We start from the raw sequence: 22,462 nt of genomic DNA on the forward strand, positions 1-22,462 counted from the left end.
CCAGCCCTCCAACATGAGGTTAAGGGCAGGGAGAGTAGTCCAGGCTGTTACATCTAGATTGTTCCAAATACTTACATAGGAACCCCTGAGAGGGTTTGTTTTCTTCTAGTCCAGAGTTTTAGATTTCTGAAGTTTCTTTATAAAAAGCAGTGACTTTTTTATTTATACTGAGTTTATCTGAGTCTGAAAGGGTAGCTGCCATTCAGCAGTATCACAAAGCCCTCTGACAGACAAACACTCAAGTTACCCTTTATGTGTGAAAGTCCTAATTTCTCTCTCATGATATTGTTCTTTGTCTCTGACAGAAACTCTTCCTAAAGTCTTCTTTGGGTATTTAAGGCAGAGGAAAATAAACCAGGGATATTCCGATCTTAAATTACAGATTACTTCATTTGCAAAATATGTTTTTGTGATGCTTAATTTTATATGTCAATTTGACTAGATCATAGGTGCCCAGATATCTGGTTAAGCATTATTTCTGGGTGTATGTGTAAAGATATTTCTATAAGAGATTAGTATTTGAATAGGCAGTAGACTGAGTAAAGCAGATTGCCTTCCCCAATATGGATTGACCTCTTTCAAACTGTTGAGAGTATGAATAGAACAAGAAGGCAGGGAAGAGAGAATTCTTTCTCTTTGACAGACTGCATGAGCTGAAACACTGATGTCTTGGCCTTGGAGTAGGACTTAATGCCATCTAAAGTCCTGTTTCTCAAACCTTTGGACTTGGACTAGAACTGATGCCATTAGTTCTTCTGAGTATCTTCCTATTGGTTCTATTTCCCTGGAGAGCCCTGACGAATACAGTTTTCATTATAATGCCATTATGTGGGGTCAAGTGGGAGACAGTAGCTTTCTAAGGGTAGCTTTCATTGAGATTATTATCAACTGAATGTCCCCTTTCTAAATTCATATGTTGAAATCTCAACCCCCAATGTGCATTTGGAGATAGAACCGTTGACAGGCAACTAAGGAGTGAAGTCATGAAAATGAGGTCTTCATGATGGGACTACTGTCCTTATAAGAAGAGACGTCAGGAAGCTTCACCATGTAAGGGCACAGTGAGAAGGCAGAAAACAAGAAAGAGGGCCCTCACCAGAAACCAACCATGGTGGCATCTTGATCTTAGACTTCATGCCTCGAGAACTGTGAGGTGGTAAATTTCAGTTGTTTATGTCCCACAGTCTATGGTTTTTTGCTGTGGCAGCTACAGCTAAATAATACAGAGACTTTTGCTTGCCAGGCTCTTTCTAGTTCTCTGGATGCTTTCACTATTCTTGCTGAAAGAGTATAAACCATCCTACAATATAGCCTGTTTTATCTCCTTGTTTTATTGTCTTACCTCTCATGAATCTGATTCCCTTTCCTTGATATCTGAGTAATCTTTCCCATTTCTCCTGAATTAATTACTGTAAGTATTTTAGGCCTTTACTTTTTGTCTGGACAATGAATTACCTTTCTGGTCAATATTTCCTAATCTCCATCCTCCTTTGCCTCTTCTTATGCAAAGTATCAGTACTAGGTTTAGGACTTAAACGCGTAGAAGGGCCAGCCCACATGAAGCAAATGAGATAAAAGCAAAACAATGTGGAGTGCTAGCAAATTAAAGAATGTGTGCCACCATTGAAAAGCTGCAGTTGGCACTTATATTTTGTCAGATCCTCTAAATTTTCAAAAGAATACAGAAACTAAAGTTTTTAAAGGTTAGCAACTAATTAAAAATATTTTTAAAAAGATGTTTGTGGGTCAACATCATTCAGGCCAAACACCATAGGTCTCAGGGCCAGATTTTGGCTCTCTGGCCCCCAATTGAGGACTTCTACCATAATCTCTTTAACAATTTCTCCCAGGGGCCCAAGGGGTTAGTATGCAAATAGTTTCTCCTGGTGGCTCATATTAATATCCCTTAGATGGCTTTGGAGATCGGGCCAATTTAAGTCATGCTTTTGGTGGAATCATGGCTTATGTCCTTTTTCAGCTCTGTCTGGCAAGTAGCCCCCCCTGGCTCAAAGAATCACTGCCCAGCTGACTGCTGGCAGTAGAGCAGCGCTCCTCCAAAGAACAGGACACCAGATAACTGCCCAAATCACTCTGTCCTGAGGATGAGTCTGTCTATATTGAATAGTTTATGATGCCCCAAGCTGGCATATAGCTCTGCAGCAGCAGCCAAGTGCGTCTGTCACGCAGAATCTGCAGACATCAATACTATTGTTATCTTAGGCACCAGGATTTTATTTTCCTCAATACTTTATTTACTTCATTGAACAATATTGAATTTTCTTCTGCCTGAGTTAGGCTCTGAGACTAAATCATCAGCAGGTGCTTTAAATCGTTCTCTTGATGATTGCTTGCTTCTATTTCTGGTATCGTTTTCTCTCTGAAGTACTGGGTTGGATTTTCAATTTTGGTGGTCAGACCTGTGTTTCTCTTCACTGCAGAGGTTTAAGCAAGTCTCTGAGGCATGTCTTACTGTTTTATTCCTTGTTTCTAGTGTCCAGGTTGGGCAGCAGCCTGTGGGAGCTGCAGCCTGTTTCACAGAGTTTCAGAACAATGTGAAAGAACTTGATAGTGTGGTAAAAGAAGGAAGAAAAAAATCAGTTTAACCATACTCCAGAAGAAAAAGAGTCATGCTCAGTTTTCTTTGTCTTCCAAGATTTTCTTTGTCCAGATTCATGATATAATCATTGTGTTTCCTTTAGTTAACATACTTTCTCTCTTTTACTGTTATTGAAATAGACAATTTTTTAGAACATTCTATTTATTTTTTAATTTTTTTAATCTTTATTTTTGAGAAAGAGAGAGACAGAGTGTGAGTGGGGGAGGAACAGAGAGAGAGGGAGACACAGAATCCAAAACAGGCTCCAGGCTCCAGACTCCAAGCTGTCAGCACACAGCCCAACGCAGGGCTTGAACTCACAAACCACAAGATCATGACCTGAGCTGAAGTCAGACACGCAACCAACTAAGCCACCCAGGCGCCGCTCTATTTATTTATTTGGAGAGAGAGAGAGAGCAAGCACACACACACGGACAGGGGAGGGGCAGAGACAGAGAGGGAGAGAGAGAATTCCAAGCAGGCTCCACTCTGTCAGCACAGAGCCCAACACAGGGCTTGAACTCATGAACCAGGAGATCATGACCTGAGCCAAAATCAAGAGTCAGATGCTCAACTGACTGAGGCACCCAGGTGACCCTGAGATGGACAATTTTTATACACTCTTTGGGTCTCATTTACTCACAGATACTTACTTTCCTAGGTTTCTAATCAAAGTGAGAAGCCCTGCCGTAAATTACCTCATGTCCCTACATTTTGCCTATCACAAAATTACTTACTTATTATCAATATTATCAATTTTTCATGTTGCTAAGATATGGCATAACTTTAAGGTCTCAAAGGCGAGGAGATTATATCAGTCAGTCTCATTCACTGTATCCCCAAGAGAAAAAATAAGTAATGTATGTTTCAGCTGAATCTATTACATGTTCATATAACCTTATTCATACTCAATTTTTAATTTCACACAGTTTATTAACATTCAGCTTCTGTTTGCCAACCATTATTTTGTAGTCGCACAGAGCAAAACAGCCCACTTGACTTTCCAAATGCAGTACCTGTTGGTCATCTTTACTCTATTTGCATGCTTTTCTTCTCATATCTAAAATATAAGGTCGAGAATTTAGTTAAACGATCAGTAGTTTAATATTGGTTGATACACTCTAAGGACAAAATCCCTTGTTTTCTTTTTTTTTTTTTTTTAATGTTTACTTATTTTTCAGACACACACACACACACACACACACACACACACACACACACACAATGTGAGTGGGAGGAGGGGCAGAGAGAGAAGGAGACATAGAATCCGAAGCAGGATCCAGGCTCTGAGCTGTCAGCACAGAGCCAGCGGTGGGGCTTGAGCCCACGAACTGTGAGATCATGACCTGAGTTGAAGTCAGATGCTTACCCAACTCAGCCATCCAGGCACCCCCAAATCCCTTGTTTTCTATATTGTGAATGTGTGATCCATAAATTTTAAGTTCCTAGGAATTCTGTCAAAATTTCTTTTGTCCAAGAACATAGAATTAATAGTTTCTACTTATGAGTCTTTCATCTATTTGATAAATCAAACAAAACCAAATATTTATTTAATCCTTCATTTTAGTTTACTAAGGCTGTGCCACAAAGTGAGTGGGGAAAAATAACAGAAATGTATTGTCTCACAGCTCTGGGGGATAAAAGTCCAAAATGCAGGTGGTGGTTCCTTCTGGAAGCTATGGGGGAAGGGTCTGTTCAGGCCTCCTCCTGCCTTGGCTTATTAATAGATGGCTGTCTTCTCCTGTGTCTCTTCATATTGTCTTTCCTCTGTTTTTGTCTATCTCTGTGTTCAAGTTTCTCCTTTTTAGAAGGACATCAGTGATACTAGATTAAAGCTCCCCCTAACAGCTTTATTCAACTTAACTACCTCTATAAAGACGTTATCTCCAAATAAGATCACATTCTTATGAAGTGGGGGTTAGAAGTCCAACATATGAATTTTTGGTGGGTATGATTCAATCTGGAATATACCTATTATATAATTAGAACTAATTCTTATACTCTAGGGAATATGCATTTTATACTTTTGTGGGGTAGACCAAGCCAACACTCATTAAGGAGAAGTATATGATACAAAGACTATGTAACCAGAGCTGAAATTGTGTGGAAGGTATGTCTATACTGTAGGAGTGCAAAAATAAAAATAAATAAAAGTAGCAATGTGCACTGGAGTGATCACAAAACATCTGAGACTCTGATAAAAATAAAGGCTTAGTCAAAAGAAAAAGCTGGACTTTAATAAAATAGAACTTAGATTAAGTGTAAGAAACGGAAAATAGCATATAAAGTAGGAGGTAGGGGTGAGAGCATAGAGGTATGAGTGAGTAAAAATGCTCATAATTCATGTCACAGTGAGAGGATGAGCTGGCTCAACATGTTGAGGAAAAATAGAAAAGAAGGTTAAGGTGGAAAATGAAGGATGGGCTAAATGTATTTGTATTTGAAATCTTGGGAGCAGAGTTTACAATTGATCAGGTCATGAAATAGGTAGTGACTGAAAGGTTTTGAGCAGGAGATTGACAATGATGTGGTAGAATGCAGAAATCTTCATAATCTTTTACTCTTTCCCATACTTGTGTACTTCGTAATGTGACTTTTCAGGTCTGTCCATTAGGAGGTGAAGACTATTTTCTCTTTGCAATGAATCTGCTGGTCTGTGACTTACTTTAACAGGGGGCCTAACACCGCAGCAGTTTTGACCCTGGCCTCAAATTAATGGTTGTGTATACTTTCTGTCTCTTTACTTCTTCCTGTCCCTCTGTCTCTGTCTCTCTCTGTGATCACCAGTTAAAGAAGCCTGGTGTAGCCTGCTAGAGGATAGGACACCATGTGAGAGAAGCCCACCACAGACAAGGTCATTTGTGATCACGAGCCCTCAAAAGACCATTCACTTGTCTGCAGACATGTGAATGACCCCAAGCAAGCAAGGCCAGCCTAGCCAGATCTAGCAGGCTGGCAAATCGTCCCATCTAAGCCATAGACTCATAAGCAATAATAAATACTTAATAATTAGGGTGCCCGGGTGGCTCAATCAGTTGGAGGTCTGACTTCGGCTCAGGTCATGATCTCACGGTTCATGGGTTTGAGCCCCAAGTAGGGCTCTGTGCTGACAGCTCAGAGCCTGGAGCCTGCTTTGGATTCTGTGTCTCCCTCTTTCTCTGCCCCGCCCCCACTCACGCTCTGTCTCTCTCTCAAAAATAATAAATAAACATTAAAAAAAACAATAATTAAACCATTAAGTTATGCAATTGTTAGACAGTATTATTGTAGTAGAAATTCAAACTGAGACATTTGAGTAATTAAAGAAAGATGAACCTGGCAGCAATTGTAGTATGGATTAGCTTATTTGTGTGAGTATATAGAAAGTAGAGGCAGGCAATTAGAATAAAGAGTAAAAGTTGGAAATTGATCTAAGAAGGAGCTAGACTAGGATACTAATATAGTAAGGGTGTCATGAAAAACATTTTGAGGAGAAAAATGGCAAACTTTGTGAATTAAAAAAATGAGAGGGAAGAATTAAGGAATTTTATTTGACTTTCTGCCAAATACTTAGATAAACTTTTGCCATTCCCTTTAAAAATAGTTCTAAAGTGATTTTCTATGACTCAAAGGAGAACTTGCCTTAAGCTATTTCTTTCATCAGCTTGTCAAAATACACCGAGTCATTTTGGGGTTCTAAGAATGGGAAATTAAGACACATTCTATAAAATATATGGCCACTGTTTAACGTTTCACAAAAAGAAAGTCTGTTGGGAATGATTGGTTTAAAATATAAACACCAAAGATATCCTGCATCTTGGGAGAGCAGTTTGGCTTTTTGTTATGGTAAGAGCTAAGAGACTGCATGAGAAAATTGAGGTCTTTCCCTTAGTAAGATTTCCACATGCTCCAGTTCCAGAGCATGTCAAAGATAAAGCAAGATTAAACAGTTTGCTGCCCAGCTGCCAAAGTCATAATGCTTCTTTATGCTTGTCTTCTAATCTACATCTTTGTCTCAAAGGATGTGAGATTCTAAGAGGAAGAAATCTTTTAAAACAAGCATAGGAAGCAAACCCCTATATATAACAACAATGAAGACATGAATTACTTGTTTTTAATGGTTCATGGTAGTAGTAAGTGAAGATAAAATTTTGAATATTTGATATTTTTATGGTCATGAATATATATCAAGGATAGACGAATGACAATGTTCGTTTATTCAAAACTTCTCATCAGATGATTATTTAACTTTATTTTTTATAGGTCTATATTAATGTAGGCAATGTAACCTTTCCTTCCCTGAATTTCCTTAGAAAATTATATTTTGCTCATAAAGAACTCCTCTCAGACAAAGCATTCATTAAGAGACAAGACATTAAGTTTAGGTAAAAATTAGTGAGTGGAGAGGAAAAGATAAAGTGGAAATGTCTCCCTTTGGTTCTTTAGTTCCTGGGATTCTTTGAAAATCTACATCTGTACATCAGCTTTCCTTTTTTCCACCTAAGCGTTGCTCAATGACAACAACGTGGAGACCTCAGGAATCCTAGTGCTTCAGATGATAATGCAAATGACGCATACACATGTGCATCACTGTGAAGGATTCTTGCTGAGAAGCCTTAAAATCCTTAGTAACAGATGCCAGTGTACAATATGAATCCAGCACTGAGTCTGCCTCCATGTGCCCTAGTTGAATGAAGTCACTGGAATTAGCTTGAAGATCTTCCGTTTTTAACGTATGGTGTTTATTTCATAATTCATCTTTCTTTTTTGTTACGAATGACAACTTTATGTGGAAATTACTAATTGCCATGCCTTTTGTTGAAGACAGAACCAGAGTATCTGTGCAGATTTTCCCCAATATATGATGATTAAAAAGAAGAAACACAGAACAGAAGCTACATTTATCTCCAACATAGGAAAGATCATCTATGTCATTTGATGCTTTCTATACTTTTCAAATTTTAATTTAGAAATAAATTAGGAACATCTCACGTCATTAAATCTTCTAACGCTGAATTAAATAACCTTATCATTCAATCTACAAATGTACTATTACCTTTTTAAAAAATCAATTCCCTAACTGTATTCATTTAGATTTTTTCCATCTTTCCAATGGTACCGGATACAGTATTGCAGTGAACATGCCTTTAGGCAAAATCTTGATACATGTAACAGGATCATGACATTTAACTTCTATGGTAATATCAAGTCACAGTGTACCTAGACATGCGAGAACAAAGTGAACGACTGTGGCCAGAGCTCAGCCGTCTTGGTCTCCCTGTGCTCAGGTCTTGCAGAATGTGGCTCTTTAATGTAAACTTATCCAAAGATGAGTGTAAAAACAATAGGGAAGCATCCCAGATGGTCTTGCTCAACAATTTAAGGTGTTTGACCTTTATAGTCTTGACCAGTATTTTCAAGAGTAAATAATTTATCAGCTTATTGGATACAACTGATATTTTCTGAGATGAAATATAATACCATAAAATGGAATATTACAAATCAGGGTGGATCAATATGAGTATGCAAGATGTTATTTCAGTTTTATGTGAGGTGCTTGTGGATAAAAGAAAGAGAGAGAGAGAGAAGAGAGAGGTTGTAAATGTATTTTTCATGTGTAGTAAAACAAAAGAGAAAGACAATGCTGTATTTGATGGAAAGCCACTGAGGAATTTTGTAAATGAGAGTAATCTGTCTGCATTTGTACTTCTTATAAAGAAGTTTTTTTTTCTCAGTACAGAAGTTAGATTTTGGGGATAATGATGGCTGGAAATAGGAAATTATATAGCAAGCTACTAAATTTTGTGGTGAAAAAAATCACTACCCAAACTTAGGCAGTGGTAACGAAGATGAAAGGGATCCACAGGTGTGAATGATATTTAGGAAGGAGAATTAACAGAAATAGATCACTGACCAGCAGAACAGCAAACAATTCATGATGACTCTGAATGTTTTTGGCCCAGGTGACTATGTGAACAGAGATGTCATTAACTGAGATTAGGAGCACAGGAAAGGGAGCCAGTTTTGACAAAAAGCTGTCATTTCTGTGAAAATACACATTGGATTTGATGAATAGTCCATTCTTTATGGTATGAAAAGTTTCAATATGACGCAGAGGATGAGTTCAGCTGTGCTGGACTGAAGAGTAAATGGTGGATAAGAAAGTGGAAGCAGTGTTTATAATCCACCTATAAAAAGTTCCACCTCGGGGCGCCTGGGTGGCTCCGTTGGTTAAGCGTCCAACTTCGGCTCAGGTCATGATCTCACAGCCTGTGAGTTCGAGCCCCACGTCAGGCTCTGTACTGGCAGCTCAGAGCCTGGAGCCTTCTTCTGATTCTGTGTCTCTTTCTCTCTCTGCCCCCCCACCCCCACTCATGCTGGCTCTCTCTGTCTTTCAATAATAAATGTTAAAAAAATTAAAAAAAAAAAAAAAAGAGAAAAAGTTCCACCTCGAAATGCAGGCAACAGAGAGCATATAGATATGATTTCTTCCTTCGTGTATTTACATATTTAAATATATATTGAGTGCCTACAATGTCCTAATCTTTTTACAGCTAGATGGTATTTTTTCATATAAATTATATATAATTATTTCCCAGACTTCCCATGTATTTGGTTATTCCTTATGCCCCAATTTTTACTTATGAAAATTTCAACATCAGAAGACACAGCTATATAATAAGTTTTAGCAGTTGATATCTCTATAAATGTATGTGTTCTGTAGTTGATAATGTATATGAACTGTTCTTTATATAGGAGATGGGTACTTGCTTGTAGTGTTGTAAGCACATATTGTTGAAGCAATCACAAGTTATTTTCATATGTACTCTGCAATAGTATATGAGATACGAGAGGAGATACAAAGCCAATTGATAGGGTTGGGCCAGATATCATTTATTTCACTGGGATCCATCAGCTCTTCAGATTTTATAAATATAACTTTTCTTTTCTCTGATTTTATAATATATGTTCTTAAAGGCTAGCCAAATATAGTTTAGATGTATCCGGTGAATGGCTCTAAAATATCTTTAAATGGTAAACTATAGTAATTTCTTCTTTCAAATTGTTTTATACTTGTCCCTTCCTTTTAAGTCATGCAGGTATTTTTACTGTAATCTAAATCTGTATTATTGCCCACTTAAATTTCAGGAACTGCCTTATGGCACTTGTTCCTATTGTCTGACTCAACTTCTAGATCCATCCAGCATAGAATGATCTGAAATATGACTTTTATTATGACTTTACCTTACTCAACAACCAGCATTCATTCTTTATTATCTACTGCATAATATCCAGACTCTTTTGTATGAATTTCAAGTCTTTATAACCCTACCCTAAATATAGGACTTGGCATTGAACCATTCCACTGGGATTTTATCAGACTCCTTGTCTCTTCATGTTTCACACTCACATGTGCCTCTGGAATTCTCTCCATGAAGTGGTCTTCCTTCTCTCACTCACCCACACCCATCTGGACTCCACAAACATTTTGTAGACCTACCATCTTTCTCATGAAGCACACTTACAAATTAACATTTATTATTCCTTCAGTTCTCCACACATCTGTAGAGTCAGAACCTTGATAATAAACTGTTATTTTAGATGTGGTGTTTTATTTCTTTTATTAAACTGTAAATGAGGATACAGTGTAGACCCATTATGACATAATTATTTTGTAAAGTTGATGGTAGAAACCTAGCCTCATCATGGTGCTAAATCATATACTTGCTCATTGATCAATTAATAATTAGATGATTATCAAGATTTCTGGTATCAGTATTCCATGGTTCAAAACCACTTGACTGTATCTTTAGAAAATACCTACTTAAAAAATTTACCCCCTTACCCATACTTAGCTATCTCCCTCCTACCTTGTCATGTTCCTCCTTCCCTCTCCCACTCTCTTCCTGCAGTGGGGGTTGAAAGGCCAGGAGTGATGGATGGCAGGGTCTGGGAAGTTGGGAAGTCCCCTGCACAGAGGGAAAAAAAAATCTGATGAGACTTTCAACTATTTCACCAAAAATATAAAATAAAATATTAACTTACCTAGTCATATTGATTTTCTACTTTTAGTTAAATACTTAATACCTTTAGGGTTTTTGTTGTTGTTATCAGTGGTTTTCTTTTTCCACTCATTTTTCTCAGTAGTGATGGAAAAATCTCTATAGCTATGTGGAAATAACTAGGTAATAATTTATCTAACATGTGTACTTCTTTCTATATAGCTAAATTTTATTCACATAAAAATACAATTCAAGATTTTTTTTATTAGCATGAAATTGTCAAATTGGTTTCCATACATCACCCAGTACTCATCCCAACAGGTGCCCTCCTCAGTGCCCATCACCCATCCTCCCTTCCCTCCCACCCCCCATCAACCCTCAGATTATTCTCAGTTTTTAAGAGTCTCTTATACTTTGGCTCCCTCCCTCTCCAGCTTTTTTTTTTCCTTCCCCTCCCCCATGGTCTTCTGCTAAGTTTCTCAGGATCCACATAAGAGTAAAAACGTATCATATCTGTCTTCCTCTGTATGACTTATTTCACTTGGCATAACACTCTCCAGTTCCATCCACATTGCTACAAAAGACCATATTTCATTCTTTCTCATTGCCAAGTAGTACTCCATTGTGTAGATAAACCACAATTTCTTTATCCAAGATTTTTAAAATACATTTTACCTTACAGAATATTAGCTATGATAACTGTTACTCAGTAATTTCATTTTCCTGAAATAGATAAGATGCCAAAACTCATATTTTCAAAGAATTGGTTACACAGACCTTTCTACCATGTTGATGTGGGGACCTGCAAATCTGTCTCTTTCTTAGGGGACTTGTTCATTTTATTTAATTCAGTCTGGCCATTCCAGTGTTGAACATAGAAGTGTATGCCACTTCAGGGGAAAATTTCTTTGTGTGTTTCCCTCAGTGAGCCAAAAAATAACATTTTATTTATACCAGAGACCCTAAGTGATGGCAAATTAAGGTAGTAGACTCTTTAGCTTACTTTGTGCCCTTGGTTGTCACTAGAATAAGATCTGCTACTAGGACATATGGTTTTTATCTTCCAAATGTTTCCATTATGGAAAAAAGCCTACTTCTTTATTTCTTTGTAGACATATATAGGTAATTTAAAAATGGGAATGTATTCAGTATATTTGTGTAACTTCCTGTAAATAGTATTATAGGTAGAAATGCCATCATCGGATAATTATAAAATAAGTCCTGGTTTTGTAACATAAAACATTTCTGAAGTTATCTCAACTTATATTTTTAGAAAGAAACAGTTAACAGTGGTTCTGTAGCTCTTTTCTACCTCTGTTTTGATACTGACCAATCTCCTTATAAATATAGACCATGGATTTACTAGAGAGAAAATAAATGAGGAATCTGGACGAGTTGCTATGTGCCAGTTACTGAACCCGGAATCTTCTAGCAGGATATACTTCTGCAAGGTTTTCAATTGTAAATAACCCTGCCATCTCTGGATCTCTGGGCAGCAGCTACACAAAGAATTATTAGTTATATGACCATTATACCAATACGAGATTAGAAGTGGGTAAAATTTGAGAGACTCTAAAGCCTACTAAACTCATCCTTCTGGAGAGCAAAACATATAGTGGTAAAAGAGGATTTGAGAAGCTGTGTCTGATGAATGTGCAGTTCCTGGGTCTTTACAAGGCTTATGCTGCTTCTCCTGTTTTGTTTCCTTTGTGACTCATTTGTAAAAAGCTTGGATTTCATGGCATCCTACTTGGCAATCTGGGCCTCTGTGATCATGCAATTTGTATAATGTTTTTTTTTTACATTTTTTAAATTAAATCTTTATGAAAGTTCTGCAGTGTAAGTGCATATGCTAATGGTTATGTTTTAGAAAGGAACTTATGCTAGGGTGGTGATAGTAACTGTAGGAAATCTAGAGCAGTAGCAACAATCCATTTAGCTGATGGTGTGCTAGGCCCTTAATTAATTCACTTATTTCATAGTTGCTCAGCATACAGAGGACTGTGCTTCTGGATCTTTCTCTTTCATGGACCCCATCTAAGCCCTTGAGAGATCAGCTAGAAATATGTTCTCATGGTCTTATAATTGGTATGATTTGCGCAAGTAGTATTCTTTAACTATGATCTCTTAGGAATATTGTCTTTCCACTCCAATTTCTCTTTGGCATTTTTTCTTATGTTGGGTGGTAAGGAAGAAGCCAGGAAGGAGGAAATTCAATTAGAGATTCATTTATTTAGAGTTTATTGAATAGGTTTACATGGTTGGGGTATAATTATACAGCTTTCGGTTAATATTCATGTATAGTTAATGCTAGTAATCCTGGTGTAGGAATGGCTTTCTGGAATAATCCTATCACCTACTGTGTTGTAACAAAAAGTGTGAGGACAGAGTTTGTATCATGGCATGCATGTATTTTATGGTGCCCAGAGCCTGAAATCTATTGGTAGTGGAGAGAAAACAAGGTATAAAATGTGCAGAATCAGAAGCTAGCTTGTGGAAAATACTTACAGATTTGTAGTGCACATATGAAATAAATGTATAGAGATTTTCTTAAATTAAAAAAAAAAAAAAAAACCTAGGGGCACCCTAGGTGGCTCAGTCAGGTGAGCATCTAACTTTGGCTCGGGTCATGAGCTTGCAGTTTGTGAGTTTGAGCCCTGCATCGGGCTTTGTGCTGACAGCTGAGATCCTGGAGCCTGCTTCTGATTCTGTGTCTCTCACTCACTCTCTCTGCCCCTCCCTCACTCTCTCTCTGTCTCAAAAATAAACATTAAAATTTTTTTTAATAAAAAAAATAACCTAAAAATTTTTAAATACTTACCAGTAACAAGATGTGAAATGGAAAGAAATAGCTCTAAGCTATTGATAATAAAAGTCATTTTTTAAGTTAGAGAAACATTCTTTCTATCGGAAATTAAATTATAAAATTCTCATATGAAGAGGCATTCAGAGATTGAAACCAAAACATAAAGACATAGAATAAAAGTATTACAAAAGTAATTAATGAAAACATTGATTTTTTTTCCATGTAGATTTTGTGATACTTTTGGTATGGGTCCATTTTTTAAGTTAATAAATTGTTGCAATACTTTTTTCATTCAAAATAGTAACTTCCGTAATGTTTTTTTGTATTTGTTATTTTGTATTTACATTTAAAGAGTAATGCCAAATTTCATGTGCATCCACTCATGCCAGGTTCCATCCAAGACGAATATTATTCTCCATAGTTTATCCATACTTGGGCCAAGAGTAGAATGTCATATTATATGCTTTTTCCCTTCTACTGAATTTCTTTTTGTTCAGATTAAATCAACTATAAAGGAGAGAAAAAACTCCAACGCTATGTGGAAGGCCATATCCAGATGTCAAGGCATAGAAAAGGATAGGGGATTCAGTTATTTATTCATTAATTCTACTGAGTGCCAAATTTGAGCCTGTTTCATTTAAATGGGCAAATAATGCAGCTTCCCCAATGCATGTCAATATGCAAAATATTCTCTCCTATTGCCATATATTCATTAAATTGCCTGATGTATGGAGTTTCTCTTGATAAACATCATTACATATTACATATTATACACTTTGTGTATAATTTAGAGGCTGTATTTCAAACAAAAGATCTGGAAATATTTGTAGTGCTGACATTATGAACATATGTTTGAGACTTTGCAAAATGTTTAATTATGAAAAATATCTTTCTGAAATTTTAAGTATAACCTACCTTAATTTTGTAAACAGAGTATTCCTATGGGGTGTTTTTATTTTTGACATGTGGAGAATTTTAAACATTTGATCTCTGAAGGTTAATATTTGTTTCCAGAAGTGTAAAACTATTCTAATCTGTATGGTCAAGAAACAGAATCAAAACCTTTTCTGCAAGAGAGAGTAATTTGGAACCTATTTAAGAAAGAGAGTGACTAATCCAGGTAGACAAGACTTGAGTTTATTTATACGATTCATATCTCCCTTCTTTAAAGGACATTTACAAACTTGATTTCAAAAATAAAAGAATTTCTGAATGACAAGTGTTCACGTTTTAATTTCAATATTACAGGTATGCTCTTTTGTGATAAATTATCAGTTGAAAATGTTCCAGTGAAATCTGGTATCAATTAATTTAACACTTCATATAAGAAATAAAACATTTATTTTCAAGTCTTACATATATTACTTAAAATAGATACAAAGTTCAATTTGTAATTTTTAAATTTTATTGCTATATCAAGCTAGCTACCTGGAAGAAAATACCTTAGTGGGGGGAAAAAAAAGGTTTTGATTGCTTTAATAAGTATGACTTTTAAAACAAGCACTGTTAGTAACAGTCCACCCATATGTTATTTAGGAATTAGGCAGGTCAAATAATGTATATTATTTTGAAAGAAAAGGAATAGTAATTGTTGGATAGGTGCAGGAAAATAATATTTGAAGACTATAATATGCAGCTTGGAATCAAATTCAAGAAGTTGACTGATTAGAAATATAACAATGAACAAATTCATAAATAATTGCTTAGTTCCCATCTTTTCATATTAATCTGCATGATTGAAGCACACTGAAACAATGAGATAAGGTCGTAAAAAAATTGTACACCTGATTGTTTAATGGAGGCATTGCTTTGTTAAAATAGCTTCTTATACATATTTTCCTGTCCAAAAATATAAACTTGCTTATTTTCCATATATACAAGTATCCTGTGAAATTCTGGACTCTGAAAAGAAAAAGGTTGAGGTGTAGCACTGAATAAAGCATTAAAATGCAATGGTATTTTTGGCTGAAATTCAGAAAAGTTACTGTCAGTAGAGAAGAGTTGATCCAAGTGTGCTTCCAAGAATCTTCTAGGTTTTTACCCCTAGGAGAAATTTGTTGGCGACATCAAATAATTGAACTCTTCAACATCAATATATACAAAGGCATTTTATTTTTAATCAACGAAAGGGACTTAGAGTCATCAGAAATTTCAACTTTATTTTTTCATAATACATATATTTATTGCCATGATAGTTCTGCAATTGTCATAAAATTAGAGTCAGATGGAATTCAGAGACACGTGCAAGTTTTGGAAATGGACACATAGATAACAGTATAGAACTGTACATAAAATAATTACAATTTATTAAACATACTTTTAGCACATCCTTGATGGATGGGAATGAGCACCATATCTTATGAATATATATTGTTCTGTTTTTTTTTTTTCCTACAGCACCAAAGAAATCCAAATAGGAAAGGGAGAGATGAAAATTGGGAATCAAGAATAAGGCCTGTTTCCATCTCAGCCACACTATCTTATATTTTATGATTTTCGAAGCTTTCGTCGTGTGATTCTGCCCCCACAAGGGCATCGGGATTTCTAATCGGTACGTATATACGCAGCAAGTTGTTTTCTATACCATCCTTATTCAAAACTTGCATGTGGCATAAAATGGCTTGGTGGCACCAAGATATTTTTTCTGTTGATTTCAGATGTTCTTTGTCCTAATCTTAGCCAAGAAAACAAACAGGACCAACTTCAAATCCAAATTTCTGATTCTGATCACCAAAGTCATTGATCATTACATCAACGATAGGTACTTGATCGATTTTCGGTGTATTGATTTCAATCACAGTTTTTTCATAGCCTTTTCTGGACTGTAAAATTAAGCAGAAAGAAAAATTTATACAATCATTTCATGCTTTTAACATACATGCTTTTTTTTTCCTTAGCCTCTGAATGGAGGCAGGAGGGTAAGAAAGAAGAGAGTAAGAAGCAGATTTGCCATTATCTATGTTGTAATTAACTCTTGTTATCACTGATGTCATGTGTAGTTTTAAATTTTGAACGTTGACAGCTGCATTTAATATTTAGCTGTTACCACTCAACTATAATATTTGGATACACTGCATAGATGAAGAGAATCTTACTGAATTGATAAATACAGTTTAATTTGAAAACTGATGTTAGTATTGGGTTAGACTCCTACATAAGAATATATTCTTACCATTATAATCATACAATATATGCATATATATACATGTGTGTGTGTCCATAAATATATGTGAAGGTTTCTAAAGAAAAATTTAAATACATTATAGAAATTATAGTACATAAGGTCAAAAGTCAAAGCATTTCTGCTGCTATATATTAATTTTATGAATGATTATCAGTACACTACTACTGGGAAATCCAAACACTTGCTACTTTTAATATGCTTTCTTTTCTTTAACCTGTGGGTACCATACTCACTTTGTTGAAGGCATGGACCTATTTATTTATAATTGTGACCTCTCTTTAGTCATCAGCTAAACCAAGTTTTTTTAGTGTGCTTTCTGTATCATTTTCTTAAATGGAACTCCCATTGTGTGAAAAGGATGGTTCCAGAGGATAGAAATCACAAAAATGATAGTAACTGCCTAACCTGGTATAACACAGTCCCAACAGACAAGCCCTTCTGGACAAAATACAGGGGTAAGTATTAGCTATGGTGTAAATGGTATAATACTGATTCCTTTGTCATTTTAGAATCATGGATGAAGGAAGCAAATGAAATAAAGTTTTTTATTATTTTTATTTCAAGAATGACTAGATATAATAGTATTCAAATATCAGGAATAATTCCATACAAATAGCATATGACCTAAGATTACCTTCTGTTATGGCTTTTAAATATGTGCCTATATGTAAGTTTCAGAGTTTGTGTGTATGTATGTGAATATTAGTGGCTTCTAATATATCACATTTCAATATGCCAGTGTTAAGCATCAGATCTTAAAAACAACAGACATCCATTTCATGAGAGATTCCTGACTTAGGGCCAAGCTGAGATGGTTGCACACAGCCTCTCACCCTGTGAAAGAAGGCAAGTGATTATACTCACCGCACAGCCATCATATAGTGCTTTGATGAAAGGGTTGTTGTCATAGGACATCTCCTCATCATTGGATCCCAAAAACCGTAGTGCTTTGTCATAACTTCCTGATGACACATCATACCAGGCTGCTGACTGATGACAGGTGTAGGTGAAATTTTGCCGAGCAGAGGCAGTCAGCAGTTTCAGGAATGTCATTTGCACCATATTAATGGAATTTCCTTCAACATCTAAATAGGAAAGCTGGGAATAAAAGAATAAAAAGACAGACATAGGTTCTTTTACTTTTTTATGTTATAAAAGAATAAAATCACTGTCGACAGTGAACTGTGATCCCAGGAGCATGTGGATGAATCAACTGTCCCATTTTCACTTAGGGAATGAAAGTGGGCAAGGAGGGTCAAGACCCAGGGACAGGATTTTATGAAATCACTATTGTACTCCCACCTGAGTTACTATGAGCACTACTTATCTTTGAAAAATATTCACTTTATTTCAATGCTTCATTTTCCTAACATTAAAAATTTCCAAAAGAAAAGCTTTTGTTTCCAAAAGATCTTTCATTATGTTTGTGTATCTTTTTATTTATTTGTTTTATTTTTTTAAAGTTTATTTATTTGAGAAAGATGAAGAGCGCACATGCATGAGCAGGAGAGGGCCAGAGAGAGAGGGAGAGAGAGAATCCTAAGCGGGCTCTGCACTGTCAGTACAGAACCTGAAGCAGGGCTCCAAGAATGAACCTGTGAGATCATGACCTGAGGTGAGATCAAGAGTCAGAGGCTTAACTGACACCCAGTCGCCCCTGTGTATATTTTTAAATTATATAATTGCAAAATAGTGAAACAATTAGAACTGAGGAATCTCGGTGCAATGGAAAGTTACCTATTTTTGTGTTTTTATTTCACCTACTCCTTTAAAAATTTCATAGTATAGCCACTAGACCCAAAGTTTTAAACATGTTTCTGCATTTTTTGACGCCATAGTTTTCTAAGATGTTTGGTCTTCTATTTCCAGCACAGATCTGCCTGTTTGTTCGTTCTTAGACAATGTACTTATTCATCACTGTGTCACCAGCACCAAGCATAATGCCCAAGACAACGCAAAAGAATATATGGTGAGTCAGTAAATACTTATTTTACATTTAGGGCAGGAAAGTAGTTTTAACTACAAATTATTAAAATCCTTTATTAAATTCATAAATGGTTTTATTGGGTAAAATTGAAAGACTGGCGTCAGCTGAACATAGATATTTTTAAAAAATTGAGTAGGAAATTTACCTAGGCTATGGATTAATGTGAAGGTAATTAATTATCTATGGCTTGCTTCTTTTGTTGAATTTACTTAATCCTTACTGATTAACAGCTCAGATAATGAGAAGACTTGTTCAGTTGAAGGAAAAAAAAAAAAAAACCTTGGGAAATAAACAAACCAAAACAACAAAAAATAACACCACACACACAGTTCTGTGTTATGTATTTTTAAATTCTACACAGGTAAGAATGTCACATGGATATTTAATATGTAACTTGAAGACCAAACTGAAGAATTATGTCAAGTGGAAAACTTCACTGAAGTTGTCAATTAACGTGTAGGTTTTGCATAAGATGAATAACCATAAAATAGTCATCAATAGAAAATAATAGCTTCTTTTTAATTTTTTTTTTCAACATTTATTTATTTTTGGGACAGAGAGACACAGAGCATGAACGGGGGAGGGGCAGAGAGAGAGGGAGACACAGAATCGGAAACAGGCTCCAGGCTCCGAGCCATCAGCCCAGAGCCTGATGCGGGGTTCGAACTCACGGACCGCAAGATCGTGACCTGGCTGAAGTCGGACGCTTAACCGACTGCGCCACCCAGGTGCCCCAAAATTTATAGCTTCTTAAAGAACATTAAACAGTTGAATAATTATCGGGATAAGTGAAAAACTTTCACTTAAATACATTTATTACTATTTTGAATACACATGTATTTGTAAACAGCTTTTATAATATAAATTTAGTTTTGGCATCTAATCTTAAAATACCTGTAAAAATTATTAATAGTGAACTTTATTTCTAAATGTAACGATCAGAAAAAAAACAAAAAACATTTCACCTTCCAAAAGTTTTTACTGAAATAGAGAATAAAAAAATAAATTAGGTTTCAAACAGAAAAAAAGATATAGAGTCTGAGACACTAAACACGTATTACATTCTCTATACCTGATATTTCTAACATAATTCATTTTTATGATGTCTATCAGGTACTTAATGAAATGCATACTTTATCTGATCATACTTATTGAATTTAGCATACTTCCATGTATTTTGATAGAAAACATTTAGAAAAATTCTCTAAAATACAACTGTGGTCTAAGAGATATAGAAGGAGCAAACCAGAGACTATAGAGCAAACTGTAGTTTGCTATAGTATAGCAAACTATACTAAATAGTATAACTCAGACTTTCACAGTCAGGGTCTAAGATATATAATTTGAGCTTCATTTATGAAGTTTAAGATAAACCATTTCATGTTGAGGTAATAACATACCAGTTTTCCTCTCTTAAATTCACTAAACCAGCTTCCTGGTTTCTCCTTTGGCCACGATGATATTCTTACCTGTTGCAAAGGAACAGGAAAATTAGAAAGTAGGTAAAAATTATGAACAGTATTGTTTATGTATGCATCAGTAATTTTCTGTAAGACTAAGATGCCAAAGAAGTTTTAAAATGGTCTATCCTGAATTATAGAAAATGAGATAAACAGCAAAATTTGAGATATATCCTGTGACTTCCCACTTAGTAAAGATTGAGTCATTTTCTTCCTGTTTTCTTTAATTGCTCAAAAAGAAGAAGGGGGGGGGGTGGTGGAGAACAACCTGCTGATGGCATACTAAGGGCTGTAGGGGACAAAGGTGGAACTCAGAAGCAACCCCCTGTAAAGGAACCCCTCACAATACCAGTCGAAATCAGTCATCAAGACAGATCCCATCAGTATTTCATAGCCAAGGGAAGCATCCTGAAAGTATTCAGCCAGTAACTAAGGGTGGCATGGAAAAGTCATTGCAGGAAGCAAGCGTAATCATCTCCTGCTGGGAAGAATGTTTAGAACCTATTGTTTTGCTTTGCAAGATCAGCAAAATGTAACAGTATATAAGGCTTCACTACAGGGAATTTGAGTTATCAGTGTAAAGAGAGGCATTTCCACGTTCCCTTATTTCTTTGGCAGCTACAGGAACTTTTATTATGCTTTGCTGCCAAGTTTGGATGGGAAACAGAAGTTGCTTTGTCTCCTGCTCCTACTACCCAACCTTTACTGGAGAACTTAACTTCCCTCCTAAAGAGATTAGCCACACTTAAAGCTACTTGTCTTGCCCTAAGGAGGTTCTGTGCCTCTGTATGCCCATACCATTTACTAAGAATGTGATTTATTAAAAGAATACAAATAAAGGCAACATTTACCACCAGAAACTGTTTGAAGAATACAATTATGCTAGTGAAAAACCTTTCCCTATATTAGTAATTTGCCTTTAGCTCAAATATATTGATACTGCTAGGTGAAAATCAAGAAATCTGTTTGAAGAGACAAAACATTTAAAAAGTACGCAAATGTAGACAATATTCTTATGTAAACGATTATAAATTGTGTATTCTGAATATCATATACAGCTGTGAGTTCTGTCGTGTCATTGGAATGAAGAGTACTATACATGCACTAAAATTTAAGCATCAGCTGTGCTGTGTCATGGAAAACCATAGAATTTTAGAGCACAAGCAGGTGCATAAAGAATACATCTGGGTAAAAAAATAAAGGAGAGAAGTATTTGTTAACTCTGTGCATCACTTTGGTGTCTTATTCATGTTTATGCAAATGAAATGCTCTAATTACCCTGTAAGAAAAGCAGATAAATGAAAATATGACAGTATAATTTTCCTGTTTAGTTCAATATTGCAAAAACATGGCAGGAACTGTCAACAATCACCACCAAAACAGACTGGTACTTACTCCCTCGGATTTTTTGTCTGGATAAATGCAAGTCTCGCCACCAGACGTGAAATTACAGTAAACTTTGAAGGAATCTCCTGAGCAACCTTGGTTGGGATCAATCCAGTATTCACCTAGAAGTAGGAAAAAATATGTCATGTTAAAATACATTTAAATAAAAAATTGATTGCATGGTATACACATTTTATTAGAAGAATAAAGAAAAATTAATATTGATGGATCTTTTCCTACAAGAATCCCTTTTATGTTTTTGGTCAAATTGGGATAGGAGTTCAGATAGTTAAAGAGTGACCCTTTGTCTTGTCTGCATCAAAGCTTTACCCATGTACTTCGCCTGGAACACTCTGTTATTTCTAGCCTGCCTGTTACTTTTAGGTTTCAGCTTAAATGTCACCTCCTCAAATATTAACATTTAATTATCCACTATCATAAATTACATGCATTTGGAATCAGAGAAACTTAACCCTAAATCCTATATGTATTATTTACTACTTAAGTAATCTGAGTATAATAATCATTATATTTTCCCTTGGTTTATTCATTTGTAACAATGGAGATGGTGGAATCTACTTAGCCTTAAGAATCATTTCTTGCATTACTTTAAAAAAAATTTTGGGGGGTGCCTAGGTGGTTCAGTCAGTTGAGCGTCTGACTTCGGCTTAGGTCATGATCTCATGGTTCTTGGATTTGAGCCCCTCATTGGGCTCTGTGCTGACAGCTCAGAGCCTGCTTCAGATTCTGTCTGCCTCTTTATGCTTCTCCCCTGCTTGCACTCTCTCTGTTTCTATCTCAAAAATAATAAACACAGAATCCAAAGCAGGTTCTAGAATCTGAGCTGTCAGCACAGAGCCTGACATAGGGCTCAAACTCATGAACTGCGAGATCATGACCTGAGCTGAAGTCAGACGCTTAACTGACTGAGTCACCCAGGTGCCCCTATAATTTTGAATTCTGTGGTAAGCATTTTTTCTCTTGATTTATTCGGTTAATATTGTCATTAAATTTCCTTCAGATAACATAATAATAGCTTAATTACTAAGATACATCTGTTC

General features: G+C 35.8%; 1 protein-coding gene and 1 long non-coding RNA gene across 12 annotated transcripts in view; one reads left to right on the forward strand and one right to left on the reverse strand.

The window, feature by feature from the left end:
- Window positions 1-14,505: 14,505 nt before the first annotated feature.
- Window positions 14,506-22,462, reverse strand: part of COL11A1 (collagen type XI alpha 1 chain) — a 218,987-nt gene continuing 211,030 nt past the window's right edge. For all 11 annotated transcript variants that reach the window (XM_043575696.1, XM_043575701.1, XM_043575700.1 and 8 more), the window contains 4 exons: window positions 21,411-21,523; window positions 19,956-20,024; window positions 17,433-17,666; window positions 14,506-16,206 (listed from right to left, as the gene is read on the reverse strand). In XM_043575696.1, coding sequence (XP_043431631.1) covers window positions 16,060-16,206; window positions 17,433-17,666; window positions 19,956-20,024; window positions 21,411-21,523 — 563 coding nt within the window. In that variant the 3' untranslated portion in view covers window positions 14,506-16,059. The remainder of the gene's footprint in view (window positions 16,207-17,432; window positions 17,667-19,955; window positions 20,025-21,410; window positions 21,524-22,462) is intronic.
- Window positions 16,226-18,843, forward strand: LOC122480853. The gene is made up of 2 exons (XR_006296679.1): window positions 16,226-17,023; window positions 18,438-18,843. It is a non-coding gene; the product is annotated as an uncharacterized LOC122480853 (long non-coding RNA).

This window comes from Prionailurus bengalensis, chromosome C1 (genome assembly GCF_016509475.1).
Source record: "Prionailurus bengalensis isolate Pbe53 chromosome C1, Fcat_Pben_1.1_paternal_pri, whole genome shotgun sequence".
In the NCBI taxonomy this organism is placed as follows: Eukaryota; Metazoa; Chordata; class Mammalia; order Carnivora; family Felidae; genus Prionailurus; species Prionailurus bengalensis.